Below are 17,531 nucleotides of genomic sequence, written 5' to 3'. Positions count from 1 at the left end.
TCTGCCTTTATGGGACAAAAGTAGCAATAGACAAGATGTAAACGCATTCCAATAAAACTTTATGGGCACTGACGTTTTAAATCCCTATATTTTTCATGACTCTCTACATATATGATTAAAAATCTCTACATATATAATTCCTGTTCTTAGCTCATAAGGAGAACAAAAACAGAAGGAAGGATGGGAGGAAGGATGGGTTTTGTCCAAAGACTACGGTTTGAAGACTCTTTTTTTTTTTTGGCACCAGGGATTGAACCCAGGGGTGCTTAACGAGCCACATCTCCAGCCCTTTTTATTTTTCATTTTGAGACAGGGTCTCAGTTGCTGAGGCTGGTTTTGAACTCGCCATCCTCCTGCCTCAGCGCCCAGCTCCTGACGACTCTTGGTTCTAATCAGAGCCTGGCTGCTCTCCTAGCTGAGTATCCTTAGTTATGATTCCTAACCTCTGTGAACGTCAGGTTCCGTGTGTCTTTCCTAAGATTGTGTCTTTGTTGGTAAACGACTGGGCACGTTGAAGCGCCAGACAGAGACGCTCCGCCAGTTCCTGGCTGCAGCGGGTGCGCAGGCGCGGTGAAGGACCAGCCGCTGGGCTGGAACTAGCGGCCTGGTCACGTGGGGACCTGGAGCAGCCCTGTTGTCCTGGCGACCGTCCCCCGGCCCCACGCGGCAGCAGCAAGCGATCTGGGCCTGGTAGTGACTTACGCCAGGGCCGAGAATCCCTGATCATGACCACATCCGCCCACCCGTCCCTTTCTCGGCCCGTGGGCGACGGATTGCTTGACACTGAGAAGAACTCAGGGGAGGCGGAGAACACCTACATTCTGAGGCCCATTTTCCAGCAAAGGCGGGTAGCAGATGGGATGTGGCAGGGGCGACCTCGAGAGGGCTGGGTTCGCCAAGCACAGGTCGTCTGGGAGCTTAACGGCCGGAAAGGGGCGCGCGGGCCAAGACCCGGGCCTCCAGGGTTGGGAGGGGAGGGGCAGGGTGGGGGACGGAGAGAACGGGAGGGGCGGGGAGGAGCTGTGGGTCGCGGGGACGCTGCTGTTCGGCGTTCCAACTCTTCTCCGGCAGCAGGGGACAGTAGAGGACTGGCTGCACCTTTGCAGAGTTAGGTCTCCTGCAAACAGGCTGGCGCAGCCGGAATGGTTGACACCTAGGGGATCCAGGACACACGCAAGGGAAAAGGAGATGGACCGAGAGAGGCAAAACACCAGCGGCTTATGAGGAACGCGGTTCATTGGTGTTTTGAGGGTTACCGTGTGCACAGCTGTGCCAGAATGCACTTAAACTCCTGGCACCCGATCGGTGTACAAAGTCCTTCCTATGTACTGTCCAGATGCTCTTAGACAGTATTAGCTTGCCAGAAGAGGGCAGTCAGCTAAGTCTGCAGGATCCATGGCTAATCACTAATTTCTATCATCTTCACGAGAAAGATATTTTTAAAGAATTTCCCAAGCCCTTTTTCTGTTGTTGGAAACCATATTGCCGAATTTCATTCTTAGCAAATGTAGTGTTGGAAACCAGGAACTTTGGTTACATGTGATTGAAAAAAATTCATGTAGGGGCTGGGTTTGTACCTCAGTGGTAGAGTGCTTGCCCAGCATGTGTGAGGCACTGGATTCGATTCTCAGCACCACATATAAATAAATAAAATAAAGGTCCATTGACAACTAAATTTTTTTTCAAAATTATGTAGTAATTTTTTATTGGGTAAAATGGACAGTGTTTTCAGTTATTCCAGTAAAGTATTCTACATGCATAGAATGGCATTAAGAGGGGTTTCTGTTGGTTGAAAAACAGTGCAGAACAGGATTAACAAAAAATATGTATTATGTAGGAATAATCCTATGAGTTTATGTGTGACATGTCTGAAGAAAACCTTAACATTTTATCAAGAATTAAAAAAGCCTGCTGGGGATATAGCTCAGTTGGTAGAGTGCATGCACAAGGCCCTGGGTTTAATCCCCAGCACCACAAAAAAAAAAAAAAAAAAAAAAAAAAAAAAAAAAAGCTGAAGGGAGGAGCCAAATACAGTGTGTTTGTTAAGAAGACAACCACATTTTGGACAGAGCAAATCTTGTGTGTGTGTACACATGTTCACTGGGGACTGAACCCCTGTCCTCCTTCATGCTTAGCAGGCATTCTACCTCTGAGCAACACTTCTAGCCCCCAAATCTTGGAAATTTGATGATTCTGAATTTCACCTGTGCAAATGAGAAGGCAAGAAAGCAAAGGAAATATATGAAAAAGTAATGAGGGGACAGTAGTGCACTGAATATTAAACTTTATAATAAGCTGAAAACTTTAAACATTTTGATAACTTGGCACTTGATAGATAAACTGATGGAATATACAGTTCTAAAAAGGACCTAGTGTTTTAATATATAATAAACTCAAGCAACTTGCTAATTGTATTATTAGGCTGGTGAAATTAAAGGAGGCCTTTTTTCTTTTTTTCTTTTCCCTGTCTTCATTTATCCAATAATCTTTTTTTTTTTTCAAAAACTATCCATTTAAGCCAGGTGTGGTGGTACATGACTATAATCCCAGTGATTTGGGAATCTGAGACAAACTTTAGAATCACAAGTTCAATGCCAGCCTCAGCAACTTAATTAAGACCCTGTCTAAAAATAAAAAATTAAAAAGGGGAGGGGATATAGCTCAGTGGTAGAGCACCTCTGAGTTCAAATCTCCAGTACCAAACAAAACAAACAAACAAACAAACAACAACAACAACAACAACAAAAAACCAAAAAATCAGCAGGGCACAGTGTGCAGGCCTGTAATCCCAGTGGCTCAGAAGACTATAGCAGGAGGATCTTGAGTTCAAAGCCAGCCTCAGCAAAAGCGAAATGCTAAACAACTCAATGAGACCCTGTCTCTAAATAAAATACAAAATAGGGCTGGGGATGTGGCTCTGTGGTCTAGTGTCCCTGAGTTCAATCCCATACCAAAAATAAACAAATAAAAGAAACAAAAAACAAAACAACAACAAAAACCAACCCCCTCCCATTTATTTAGTATCTATTATGTGCTGGGCATTGTTACAGGAAAAGGGAGTATAACTGAACAAAACAGACAAATAATCTCTACTCTCATGGATTTTATGTCTAGCAGAGTTGAAGGACAATAAATAAGAAATACAAAAGTAAAGTATATAATGTATCAGAGGGTAACCGGTAACAAATGCCAGGAAGGGACAGAGGGTGCTTTGAAGTTTGTTGAGTGTAGCTAGGAAGGGTGACTTTTGAATAAAGACTTGTAAGAAGTAAGGGAGGGAGAAAAAAAAAGGAAGTGATGGAAGGCTGGGTTTGTGGCTCAGTAGTAGAGCCTTGCCTAGCATGTGTGAGGACCTGGGTTTGATTCTCAGCACCGCATATAAATAAAATAAAGTTATTGTGTCCATATACAGCTAAAAATAAAAAGAAGTATGGGAGCTAGACATGCTTGTATAGGGAGGAATTAAACTTTGGGCAGAGATAATGGCAATTATAGAGGCACAAAGCTTTGTAAGCCTGATGTGGTTAAAGAACTAGGGAAGGGGGTGGGGACTGTGGCTCAGTGGTAGAGCGCTTGCCAAGTACATGTAAGACACTCGGTTTGATCCTCAGCACCACATAAAAATAAATAAATCTATTGTGTTGATCTACAACTAAGTAATTTTTTAAATGTTAAAAAAAAAATAAAAGAACATAAGGAAGGCCAGTATGGCCTGAGTACAGAAGTATGCAAAAAGTACTAGAAAACAAAGTCAGAAAATTTGTTGTGGTAGATCACATGATACCTTATAGGTTAGAGTGAAGACACTGGCCTTTACTGAGTGAATTATCCAGGCAAAAGATAATGGAAATAGTAGTTTGGAACAAGATGGTGGTGATGGGGTGGTAAGAGTGATTGAATTTTAGATTATTTTGAAGGTAGAATAGATAAGATTTTCTCACCAACAAGACTGGAAGAATAGAGTTCCGATTGACTGAGATGGGAAAAACCATAGGAGACCTAGTCTATGGAGAGGAGAAACTCAATACTGAATGAATTTAATTTGAATTTCTGGGCTGGGAATATAGCTCAGTTGGTAGAGTGCTTGCTTTGCATGCACCAGGCCCTGGGTTCAATATCCAGCATCACCAAAAAAAAAAAAAATTGCTTATTAGACATTGGAATATTTGTTGATCTGAGGTTAAGGGATAGTCTAGGCTATAGAGCGAAATTTGGGATATGACTTGTTATATTAATTTGTTTCTATTACTTTTATAATGAAAAAATATGAGAAAGCAGGACAAAAAGAAAAAGAAAAAAAAACCTGGGGAAGTTGAAGTGTGAAGGCAAGTTGGGATTTTGGAGTTACCAATTAGATGTTCTCAAATTTTTCATTTAGGTTCAGACCCTCTGTGGTTAAAGACTGTATCCACACTGTGCTCAAGGAGGAACTGGCAAATGCTGAATATATTCCAGAAGAAATGGCTCAGCTCACAAAACATTTATCAGAAAATATTAAAGATAAATTAAAAGGTAAGAGTGTAATAACTGGAAATGACGTATTATCTTCAAGCATTCAGTTTTACCCATTTGTTTTCTTTCCCATCTTTAAACAAGGGATATAAGCTGTGGATTCTATTAAAGACAATTTTTTCTTCATTATCTAGTCTTCTATAATTATTTGGTGACTTTTGCAGATGGTGGGAAAGAGTAGAGATGTGAAATAAAACATTGTAGGGAACCACTGTCCTAGAAATTTAAGAATTCAAAAAGGCCAGGAATTAAGGGTGACTTTCTCCCATAATTCCTGTTGTTTTTTTTTTTTTTCCCATTAAGCTATCAATTTCTTAGTCTGGCATTCAGTACCCTCCAAGGCTGTCCTCAGTCCATTTCTTCAGCTGAATCCTTTACCACTTATATTACTCAACCTTCCACTCCTGCCAAACCCTACATCTGCAGAGTGTATTTTGTCCTTTTCCCACCTTGTCCTCTTTGTCTTTCTTTTGTTCATAATGTTAACAAAAACATTATTATGCTGTTACTATTAATGCTATATCATCTAAAAAGTTCTTTATTTCTAGCTGCTCTTTTTTAAATTAATTTTTTAATTTATATATGACAGTGGAATGCATTACAATTCTTATTACACATATAGAGCATAATTTTTCACATCTCCCGTTGTATACAAAGTATATTCACACCAATTGTGTCTTCATACATGTACTTTAGTTAATAATGTCCATCACAAACTTAAAAACAGCATATTTCAGGGACAGAGCCACATCAATGTTTATAGCAGCACAATTCACAATATCTATCTGCTCTTTTTAAAAGGAAGGAATGTCTTTGTGAAAGTAATTTATGTTCATTATAACAATTCTGGACTATACAGAAAAGTATACTTAAAGTTTTAGAAAATTACATGAAATTTTATTATCCAAAAGTAATTATCATTTACTATTTTGGTGTATTTTCTTCTTTTCCTGGGTTGTTTTAACTTTTAGAAATGAAAAAATATAGCCAGGTATGGTGGCACATGCCTGTAATCCCAGCTGCTAGCAAGGTTGAGGCAGGAGGATCACAAGTTTGAGGCCAGCCCTACGCAACTGCGTGAGATCCTATGTCAAAATAAAAAATTAAAAGGGCAGGTAATATAGTTTTCAGTGGTAGAATGCTTCCCTAGCCTGTGTGAGGCCCTGGGTTTAATTCCCAGTATTCCTTGCCCCAAATATATAGAAAAGCACAAAGAAGAAAATAGTAATCCTATATATTTCTTTCACTCAGAATTCACTACTATTAGTATATTAGCATTTTTGTTTTCTGACTTGTTAATGAAAATTCAGTTAAAATTATAGTAAAAACAAGATATATGCTCATTATAAAAATTTAAACACTGTAGAATAGTAAATAAAAGAAAAATCACCCCATGGAGCTGGGTGCGGGGCTGGTGTAGAGCATATGCTTAGCATATGTTGGGTTTATCCACAATCTGGGGAGAGAGAAAGTGGGACGGGGGAAATACCCAAGTGTCACTACCTACACTTAGGCAAACATCATAGCAACCTCTTTTCTGGGTATATACATATAGATCCTTTAGTAACAAAGGGATACTGAAGATCTATTTCCCGTAGTCGTATAGTATTGATTCTATATTTATATGGAATGATTGTTCACTATTTGGTCCTTTTTTCATACTTTCATTGCCAGGTTCTTTATTTTGGTTCAAATTTACCTGATGACATTTTGTCAGTTTTTTTTTTCTCATAAATGCTGTATATTTCTTGTACTTTTTTATGTTTGAGATATCTGCCTTTTGTCTTTAAACTAGAATATGCTTTGTAGGATTTATTTATTTATTTGTTTGTTTGTTTGTTTGTTTATTTATTTATATATCCTTTGTGTATTTTAGCACATTTTACCTTTGAAACAAATTTTGTACAGTGTCAATGTATCTCTGAGTAGTTGAACAGTGATTAAAAAAAAAAAAAAGCTAAGTATATACCTAAGCCATAAGGTTTCATGCCATTATCATCTGACTATTGAAGAAAAAAGACCTGAATTATAATAACGCATCTCAGCAAAATTTTCCAATTCAAATTAGAAGAGCTTCAATTTACAAATCTTTTTTTTTTTTTTGAGAGAGAGAGAGAGAATTTTAATATTTATTTTTTAGTTCTCGGCGGACACAACATCTTTGTTTGTATGTGGTGCTGAGGATCGAACCCAGGTCGCACGCATGTCAGGCGAGCGCCCTACCGCTTGAGCCACATCCCCAGCCCTCAATTTATAAATCTTTTGAAAGGACAATATTAATGCAATTCACATCAGAAAGAACATCCAGTTAATACAATTAACAACAAACCACAATTTTGCTATAGGGTAGAACTTTCTACTGGTCTTTCAATTCCTTCAGCCTTCTGATTGCAGACTTGACTGTGACGGCAGAAGTGGTGTTGTAGGTCCAGGCACCACCAGCCACTGTTTTCACGCAGGAACCACAGTGCCAGATCCCCATAGCCCGTCTCTTCATCTTGGTTTTGCCACAGAAGGAACATGTGTATTTGGCGTGCTAGCTGATTTCAATTTTCTTCACCATTTTCCAGAGGGAGGCACCGTACCGGGTCCCATATTTACTGACGATTCTGACTTTCTTAGTGTGTTTAGCCTGTTGCCATGACTTAGGCCTGAGACTGAAGAGCGGATTTATTTATTAATTTTGCAATGCTGGGGATTGAACCAAGGGCCTTAAGCATGCTAGGCAAGTACTCTACCAAGTTACTCTGTAGCCTGTATGAATATTTTTGGGGTAATAATTTATTTTCTTGACTCTAGTGTACTTTTCTTCATTGCCTTCTGGTAATGAATGTTAACCCATTATGTTCCAAGTTTTCAATTCTGTGAATATTTCAGCAAAATTGGCACAGGTGTATTAAAGTAGGTTAGAAATCATAATCTGAAGCTTATATATATTATTATATTAATGTTATAATTATAGCATAATTATGTTCTCATTATTTAATTATACTATATATTATATAATTATATTGTATATTACATACTATAAGTTTTTTGGGTTTTTTTTGCTGTTGTTTGTTTGTTTTTATGTGGTCCTGAGGATTGAACCCAGGGCCTCGTGCATGCAAGGCAAGCACTCTACCAACTGAGCTATGTCCCCAGCCCTACTGTAAGTTTTTATAGGTGTTCCACATCTGGGACAATGAAACATAAGGGTTAATTGTCTGTGGATAAATCTGAAGCCAATTTGATGTTATCTGCTTAAAGATGCCTATCCTTAGTTTTTATGCTCTAGGGTCTGGGTTGGTAGTTGGCAGATTTCATTTTTCCATATTGGAAGAATTTTCTTTCATCTCTGAATACATTTTATGTTCCATTATTTATATTCTCTTGTTCAGGATACCAAGTGTTCTTTTTTTTTTTCTTAAAGAGAGAGTGAGAGAGGAGAGAGAGAGAGAGAGAATTTTTAATATTTATTTTTTAGTTCTCGGCGGACACATCTTTGTTGGTATGTGGTGCTGAGGATCAAACCCGGGCCGCACGCATGCCAGGCGAGCGCGCTACCGCTTGAGCCACATCCCCAGCCCACCAAGTGTTCTTATATTGACTCATCTTTGCTTTCCATGTCTATTAGCTTTATTCCTCTGGCATAATTTCTTCCTTTTTCACTGTCATTTTTACTTGTGATTATGTTAAGGCAGTAATTTAGTTTTCATTTGTGTCTTCTTTATTTCCATTTTGACTTGTTGTTGTTTTTGATACTAGAGATCAAATCCAGGGGTGCTTGATCACTGAGCCACATCCCCAGCCCTTTTTATTTTTCGAGACAGACCTCGCTAAGTTGCTGAGGCCCTCACTATGTTGCTGTGGCTGGATTTGAACTTGTGGTCTTTCTGTCTCAACCTCCAGGCTGCTGGGATTACAGGCAAGTGCCATTGCACCAGTATTTTTTGAGACAGTCTTACTAAATTGCTAAAGGCCTTGCAAAGTTGCTGATGCTGGCATTGAATTTACGATCTTCCTACATCAACTTCCCAAATCTCTGGGATTACAGGCATGCCCCACTGTGCCTGGCTCTTTTGCTACTTTGAATTTATTAGTTCTACAAAGACATTATTTGAATATTGGTTGTGTAAGAATTGTTTCTTTCCTAGGATGTTATCTTCCCTTTCATCTCTTTTCATTGTTTTATAATGTGATTGAGTTCTTATTTCATTGAATGTATAAACTTGCATTGTTTTATGTAAATCAATTATGAGGAATTTCTCTTCATTCTTATTTATATTATCTAATAGGTTGAATTTTTTAATCTCTTATACAGTGTCTTTCACAGTGTGTTATTCTTTTGTTTTTGCCATTGTGTCATTACATATTGCTATTCAGTTTCTTTTTTTGTTCTGCCTATATATCATAATTGCTCAGATATGGTATGGGTGTTTTTTTTCAAGTTCTCTTTCTAGCATACGAGAATATTTTATTTTTCTCTTAGAACTGTGATTTGATATCCTAGCCATATTTCTATAGCATAAGGAATTCAGTAGAGAAAGGAGAAAGCTCATCTGAATGTGCAACATTTTTAAAGAATGACTTGGCCTGCCAGGAGTGGTGGTGCGTGTCTGTAATCCTAGAGACTCAGGAGGCTGAGGCAGGAGGATTGAAAGTTCAAGGCTAGCCTGGGCAACTTAGGAAGACACTGTCTCAAAATAAAAAAATTCAAAGGGCTGGGAAATGTAGCTCAGAGGTAGAGTGCCCCTGGGTTCAATTCCTAGTATGAAAAACAAAAACAATATAAAACAAACAAAAAACTTGGGCTTTATATTCTAAGATTTTTGTTTAATATTCTGAATTAGGAGGTTACTTGTATTCAGGTTGTTTGCCCAACTTAATATATAATCCTGGAGACTTTATTTTCACCAAAGAGAGTTGGCCTGTTTGTTGCCCATTTCCCTCCCTTCTTTTCTTTTCTTTCTTTCTTCTTCTTTTTTAAAAATTCTTCTATCCCCTGCTCAGAAGAGTAGGAAGGTAGAGGTGCCCTTCAGTTTTCTTCTGTCCAGATTTGGCATTAGTGAGAATTTTCAGGGTTTTATTTCTTTTTTTTTTTTTTTAGGATTTTTTTTTAATATTTATTTTTAAGTTTTCGGCGGACACAACATCTTTGTATGTGGTGCTGAGGATCGAACCTGGGCTGCACGCATGCCAGTCGAGCGCGCTACCACTTGAGCCACATCTCCAGCCCTAGGGTTTTATTTCTTTAGCAGTACAGTTGATGGGGCAGGAAGTTGAGGGTTGTGCTGGTCACTCCAATATACCCCCAAATCTTCTTATTGCTTTTCTTTCCTACCTTACTGAACAGCTTACAGTTTGCTGGAGAACCTGGGTTCTCATGCCTTTGCAAAAGCTATTCCCTCTTCAAAAAATGGAGAAAGATTGTTGACTTGGTCAATTCTCACTCATCCTTCAAGACTCATTTTATTTATTATCACACTGCCCATGAAGTCTTTTCCGGTTATCTCTTCCCAGCTGCGTGCTCTTTATGTACCTTATACCTGCTACTCCTGAAGTTAATGGCATATTGTATTTTCATGTTATTTTTCTGTCTGCCTTCAATTTCTTTACTACTATTAGTAAAGTATTTTATTTATCTCTGTAACTTGAAGGCCTAGCTTAGTACCTGACTTAGAGTAGGGGAAAAAAAAGGAAGCTAAGCTTTATTGAGAGACCATTATGTGCTAATACTATTCTAGATGCTTTATGTATTTTTATACCTTATCTCACCTAACTTTATAAGTATCCTGGAGGTAGGTAATATTATTCCCACTTAACAGATGAGAGGAACTTAAACTGAAAAGTTACATAAGTTTTCTAAGGTTATGGTCTTGGTTAATTTTATAGTTAAGATCTATCTTCAGGTCCCTCTGACTCACAAGCTTAACATTATACTCATTAAGTACTTGTGAACTGAATATTTAGGTCCATTCTGGACAAATTTGCCTTAAATAAGTAATTTTCCACAGATTTGCTTATAGATAACTTTCTTATTTTTTCTTTTTAGAAATGGGATTTGACCGATATAAAATGGTGGTACAAGTAGTGATTGGAGAACAAAGAGGTGAAGGAGTATTGTGAGTAGTTGATTTTTTCCTTCTTGTTTTTATTCATCTGTTTCTTATGAGGTATTCTTCCTCTTGAAAATTCAGTTAGATTGTATCTTTGCAAGAATGAGAAGAAAGGACAGTGTAACAAAATGCAGCTATGAACTAAAGAGGTCCTGGAACTAGAGAGTAAGGTCCAGTCTAGATGAGCTCCATAGGGTAACTCATTCTTCATAGTATCTATAGGCTAGTAAATCTTTTAGGGTTTATGTATACATGCCTCCATATACAACATGGGATTATGGATACATATTTCCTACCATATTCCTCATTGCCAACATTTTGACATTTTTACTTTCATAAATATTTAATTGAGATGATCTCCTTATTAGCCAATCTACTAGCTCTTGTTCTTGGCCTTGGCTTCTGTTTCTTAAAAGTCACTCCATTTTTTTTTTTTTTTTTTTGGCCCTGGTGTCAGTTATCTAACTTGTTTCTCTGACTGCGTATTTTCTTTTCTTCACTGGTTCCTTTCTCCCTTATATCCCAGTTGTGAGCTCTCTACAAGGTTCAATTCTTTTTTTTTTTTTAAGAGAGAGAGGGACACACAGAGAGAGAATTTTAATATTTATTTATTTATTTTTTAGTTTTCGGCAGACACAACATCTTTGTTTGTATGTGGTGCTGAGGATCGAACCCGGGCTGCAAGCATGCCAGGCGAGCGCCCTACCGCTTGAGCCACATCCCCAGCCCCAAGGTTCAGTTCTTGGCCTTATATTCTTGGTGCTTTATAGTGAGCTCATTCATTTTCATGATCTCAAACTCTCATTTCTGTATTATTAATTCCAAAATTTGTTGCATGTATTTTCCTATGCTTAAGTATTAATCCTCCATCTTCCTTTATAAATAGTGTCAAATGCAGGATTTTCTAAGAAAGTACATTATTACATATTTTGTAAGAAGGTATTGGAATTAAATGAATTAAAAAATACCTGTGGGCCGGGGCTGAACTCAGTGGTAAAAATGCTTGCCTCACATGTGTGAGGCACTGGGTTTGATCCTCAGCACCACATAAAAATAAATCAAGATATTGTGTGTCCATCTACAACTAAAAAAATATTTTAAAAATATCTTATAGGGCTGGGGATGTGGCTCAAGCGGTAGCACGCTCGCCTGGCATGCGTGCGGCCAGGGTTCAATCCTCAGCACCACATACAAACAAAGATGTTCTGTCCACCGAAAACTAAAAAATAAATATTAAAAAAATTCTCTCCCTCTCTCTCTCTCTCTCTCTCTCTAAAAAAAAATAAATAAAAAATATCTTATAGATATTATCACCGAGAATTTTTGCCATAGAATATTAGATCTGGAAGGTACTGTAAATACTAGTTTCCTTATTTTATGGATGCCACTTCTGCACAATTTGCCCCAAAATATATATCTGGCTAGTGTCAGTGTTATTAATAGAGCTCGATCTTCTGATTCCTTCCCTTGACAGGGGAGTTAGTCCCCAGTAACTGCCTCGCAAATGCCTGAAAGCACTAAGATTAGTGAGTATAATGACTGGCACAAAGTAAGCACTTAGTAAATGTTAATGATGATGAATCATATTCATACATTTCATAAAAATGTAAAACATCTGTAATTACTTTTTTCACATAACATTATATTGTGACTATTTTTTGCAGAACATCTCTTTGGCGACTACACAGAATTTCGTTGCCAGGAAATACCATCATTTCATTTACCAATCCGGTCCTAATGGGCATTTGTTTACATTTTTTTTCCAGGGATTGAACTCAGGGGCACTCGACCACTGAGCCACATCCCCAGCCCTATTTTGTATTTTATTTAGAGACAGGGTCTCACTGAGTTGCTTAGCATCTCTCTTTTGTTGAAGCTGGCTTTGAACTCACAATCCTCTTGCCTTAGCCTCCTGAGCTGCTGGGATTACCAATGTGAACCACTGATTTTTATTTTGACTAACACTTTTTTCTTATCTAAGAATTTGGGGGAGGGGGATAAAATGGCCAATTTGATAATTTAGAGGAAGCATAGCATTCTGTAGAGATAATACTAGATTTAGTTGGAAGACTGAATTCTATTTCAGTTTGCCTCTTTCTTTTATGGAACTCTATAAAATCATCAGGTTGAGCTAACTAATCTGTTGGGCCCTTCACAGACCTCCGTCTCCCGTACGTGCAGGAATTAAGACCATTAAAAGTTACACACAAGTATTTTAGTTGATGTAATCAATAGCAGAGCCCCACCCAGAGTACCAAAGACTTCAAGATATCAACCCCTGCAATTGTCAGGCAGTCAGTTGCTAAAGCCCCTGGGCTGGTCAGCCATAGCTGCAAGCAGCCTCACCTATGAATCATGTCTCTTCAAGGTATGCAGCATACTTTGCTGTACAAATACAATTTTCTTTGTGCACTAACCTGTGAAAAGGTTGGGAAGCACTGATTCAGAACAATGTGTGAAGGGCTGGGGATATAAGCTTAGTGGTAGAGCTCATGTCTAGTATGTGTGAGACCCTGGGTTCAATCCTCAGCACAATTTTTAAAAAAAAGAGTATGAAAGAAAGCTTTTGCTTTTGGCAAATAGGTGTAGTTCAGATCCTTGTTATAGTGTTGATAATTTTTTGATCTTTGATTTTTTTAGTATGGCTGCTCGATGTTTCTGGGATGCTGACACTGACAACTACACTTATGATGTTTTCATGAATGTAAGTCTATTTGGAAACCTCTTTTCCTTTCCAGGATCAGTTGGGCATTCCAAGTCAAATTAAGTACATTCATTAGGATCAGAGAACACTTTAATTTTAGACATTTGTCTTGAACTTCTTTTAGATGAGATGATTTTATTGTTAGTTTTTGTGTTAGTAAAACCTAGCATGCTGCTTATAGGCAAGGAGACTTGTATGTATACAGCTCAATGACAGCTGCTTGTGTAGTGCTTATGTGAGGCCCTGGATTCAATCCCCAACATGGAAAAGACAGGTGGGGGGAATAGGTAGGTAAAAATTATTATATTATTTTTAGCTACCTGACTTATACACCCTTGTATTCTGAAACCCAATTCTGACAATCCTTATTGAAGTAATAAATGATAACTAAAGATTTTAATTATATATTTGTTTATTTGAACAAGTCCACTTTGCTAAGCTAAAAAGAAATTTGAATGGTGGGAATTCTACAAGCAAAGATGATTTTTCTTTCAGTTATAAAATTGGTTTATCTTAAAACCATTAATTTTTTTTTTAGTTTTGGGTGGAAACAATACGTTTATTTCATTTATTTATTTTTATTTGGTGCTGAGAATTGAACATAGTGCCTCACACTTGCTAGGCAAGAGCTGTAACACTGAGCCACAACCCCAGCCCTTAAAACTATTTCTTAAAACAGAAAAAAATGAGCAATTTTAAAAAAGAGGTTTCTTTAAACATTGGTGAGTTATTGGCATAAGTGTTTTGTGCAGTTTAATTATATGCTGTTATTTTTCACCTGCTTCCAGAAATGATCCAATCTTCTGATGCTCCAATCCTGGGAGCATCAGAGGATTGGATCAGTCAGAGTTAGAGTAGAACAGAAACTGGACTGAATAAATTAGGAGTGAGGAGTTTTATTTCCAACTGTGTCACTTTCAAATTGTATAGCTTTAGGTAAGTCATTGGATTTTTCTGAGACTATATTTAGACTATCAGGAAGTAGATGTTCCTAAAGACTGGCTGTGACTGCCTAAGAATAATTTGGGGAACTAGTTTAAAATATAGATGCCAGGGCCCTGCTCAAGTAGATTCTGATCAAATAAGCCAGACAATGGATCAGTGAATCTGAATTTTTAAAAAAATTCCTCACATGCTTCTGCTGATTACCAGGTTTTTAGAAAAATATCAGTCCATGAGGGACAGGAAATTAATAGGTCCTTCACCACAGATAGCACTGTTGTAGAACACAGCTTGAAGATATCCAAAAGAATTTTGATGTTTAATACCCCGGTACTTGAGTTTAGATTATTTTTCTCCCATCACTACCAGGCTGCAGGTGAAGTTGGTGGATCAGACATTGCTAAGCCAGGAGGAACTCCTGTAAAAAGTACCTAAAAAATGTTTTAATGAGTTGAACTGGGCTTTGGAAAGCATTCGAAGAAGATAAACAAGTGAATTTTTATCAGTTAAGGAGAAACACCCAGAGACCATTTCCTTATCTAGAATTTATGTTAAAGTGCTGATATTCTTATTATCAGGGATAGTATACTATAATTACTTGAGTTAGGTAACACATGTGCTCCAAGAACTTAAAAGCATTTCATACATTATTTTACTTTGGGTATAATTATTCATTATGCAAAATAATTAATCATTACCTAAAGTTCATTAGTTCACATTTAATTCTTCATTCAAATCTAATTCTTTCCCATCAAATCCTTTTAGTAAGCAATTTTGTAGTTACTCAGAGGCAAGAAACTTTATAGGTATACTTTAGAAACTTGGAAACTTTTTTTTTTGGGGGGGGGTACTGGGGATTGAACCTGGGGTGCTTAATCAGTGAGCCACATCCCCAGCCCATTTTTATATTTTATGTAGAGTCAGGGTCTCACTGAGTTGCTTAGGACCTCACTAAGTTGCTAAGTCTGGCTTTGAACTCATGATCCTCCTGCCTCAGCCTCCTGAGCTGTTGGGATTACAAGTGTGTGCCACAGCACCCAGCCCATTTTTTTAATTGAAGGGAAGAATTGAGACTGAAAATGGACAGAGATATGATATGTGTTAATTTCAATTGCCTGTGCTGCCCTTATTTCCTTATTAGCACTATCATTCTGAATTTCTCTGTTTTCTGATTTCTTTTTTAGGACAGTTTATTCTGTGTTGTAGCAGCATTTGGGTGTTTCTACTATTGAATCTTTGAAAAAGCTGGCAAAAGATGACCACGAAGAAATCTGACATTTTTTTTTATTCTGTTAAGTATCTTGACAAAATAAAGATAAGCTGTTAGTTTGTCAACTTGATCTGTTGTGTTTTAGGCTTTATATTTTTAATGTTTTGATTTTGTATAATGTTCTTATTACATTTGGAAAGCAGTGAAAAAAAAACCCATTTTTGTTATTCAAAGATAACCAACTGTAAATATTTTATATTTTCTACCAGTGGTTTTTTTTTTTAATTTGCAGGTTTAAAAAAAAAAAACAGATATAAAATGTTACACTCTGATTTTTTAACTTCTCATAATGTCATGAATAGTTTTTATGTAGTTTTATTTTCATTATGATTTTCAGAAGCATAATAGCTACATTCATTCCAGTAGGTTATACTACTGTTGTTTTTTGCCATTTTTTGTAGTGACCGACTATTAATTTCTATTTTTTTACTACTATAAAAATACAGAGATTAATTTATTTGTGCACTGAGCTTTCCCTATATTTTAAAAATTTTTTTAGATGTTGTGGACTTTTATTTTATTCATTTATTTATATGTGGTGCTAAGAATAGAACCCAGTGCCTGACACTTAGACAAGTGCTCTACCACTGAGCCACAACCCCAGCCTCCCTATATTTTTAATTGTTGCATTTATCTCTCTCACCCAGTGTTTTTGCTCAAATATTGACATTCTGATTTACACAACCAATTAAACCCATGCTTATATCTCCAGGGTTTGTCCAGTGTCAGGGTATAAGAAATGTCAAACTCCCTTAAGGCTCTCTGACTAAGCTTCCTATGTTGGTTACTGTCCAAACACCTATTTTTTTCTTTTTGGTATTAGGATTGAACCCAGGGGTGCTTTAACACTGAGCTACATCCCCAGTCATTTTTATTTTTTGTTTTGAGTCAGGGTCTTGCTAAATTGCTAAGGGGGCCTTGAATTTGCCCTCCTCCTGTCTCAGCCCTCCTGAGTCGCTAGGATTACAGGAGTGTACCACTGTCCTTGGCTAAACAATCTTTGTAGTGATGTTCACCTTAGAAGCCCTGGAGTCTTCTGCAGCTAACTGTCCTTATTTGGGGTATTTTAGTTTATCAGCCATTTTCAAGTACCTACTTGAAATTCAAAAAGGAGAGGGTCAGTTTTAAATCCCTTTTCTCCATGGAGGCTAGTCACACTCTTCTCAGCCACTTTAAAGTCAAGCATGTAGACTAAAGAAAAAAAAATCAGTAAATACATTAAAAAGTTCCTTTAGATATTTCTTCCATAACATTATGTATTCACTTGTCTTGATCTACAGAATCAAAAGGAATCTCTCCCATCCCACTCCACAAAGTTTTTTAGTTGTAGGCGGACACAATACCTTTATTTTATTCATTTATTTTCATATGGTGCTGAGGCTCGAACCCAGTGCCTCACTCATGCCAGACCGAAGGTTCGGTTTTTTTTTTTTTTTTTTTTTTTTTTACAAAAGGAAAATGCTTCTCTTCACCAGACACCCTGCTGCGTGTGTTTTCCTATCAGTGCTCTCCTTGCATTCACTCCACTCCAGCTCCAAGAGCTTTCGGCTGATTCCTAAGGCTCATGTTTTAGTGAATCAACCTGGTCAAAAATAATAGGAAGAAAGGAGAGGAGGACTTGTCAGCGGACAAATTCTCCTTCCATCACCAAGGTGGTAAAGGGCGCAGAGTCTGGGCCACCAGTTTGTGGACGCTAAGGTGCCAGCGTGTCTGCCAGTAGGAAGGACCACCTTGGGTCGGGATGGGACAGCAAGGAGCCGTTGAGTAAGGCTTCTTGACCGACTGCAGAGAGTGTTAGTGTTACAGTGGGATGTGCACATCCACATCCCAGTAGGAGGGGGCATCTTCACTACACACACACACACACACACACACACACACACACACACACGCGAGGCTTCCGGTGGAGGCTGACCCTTACTTAGCCACTCTCATCTCCTGCCCTCAGGTGTTTCTGCTCCGTCACTTCACTCCCGAGGGCCTCCGTGAAAGCGGAACTACTGTG

At 37.9% G+C, this 17,531-nt stretch overlaps 1 protein-coding gene and 1 pseudogene across 2 annotated transcripts; one reads left to right on the top strand and one right to left on the bottom strand.

The window, feature by feature from the left end:
- Positions 1 to 604: 604 nt before the first annotated feature.
- DYNLT2B (dynein light chain Tctex-type 2B) lies at positions 605 to 15,596 on the top strand. The gene is made up of 5 exons (XM_081302009.1): positions 605 to 844; positions 4,379 to 4,512; positions 10,547 to 10,616; positions 13,251 to 13,314; positions 15,441 to 15,596. Exons 1-5 carry the CDS (start codon positions 726 to 728, stop codon positions 15,486 to 15,488), a joined length of 435 nt encoding a protein of 144 aa, XP_081158135.1. The 5' UTR covers positions 605 to 725; the 3' UTR covers positions 15,489 to 15,596.
- Positions 6,778 to 17,531, bottom strand: LOC308653448 (large ribosomal subunit protein eL43-like; annotated as a pseudogene). Its single transcript, XR_014024274.1, has 3 exons — positions 17,448 to 17,531; positions 16,623 to 16,717; positions 6,778 to 7,169 (listed from the first exon to the last, which is right to left on the bottom strand). The product of XR_014024274.1 is annotated as a large ribosomal subunit protein eL43-like (transcript).

Source organism: Spermophilus citellus, assembly GCF_964194105.1.
Source record: "Spermophilus citellus genome assembly, chromosome: 7".
Taxonomy (NCBI): Eukaryota; Metazoa; Chordata; class Mammalia; order Rodentia; family Sciuridae; genus Spermophilus; species Spermophilus citellus.
The sequence above is the reverse complement of the archived record's forward strand: the minus strand, read 5'-3'. Positions and strand labels throughout refer to the sequence as shown.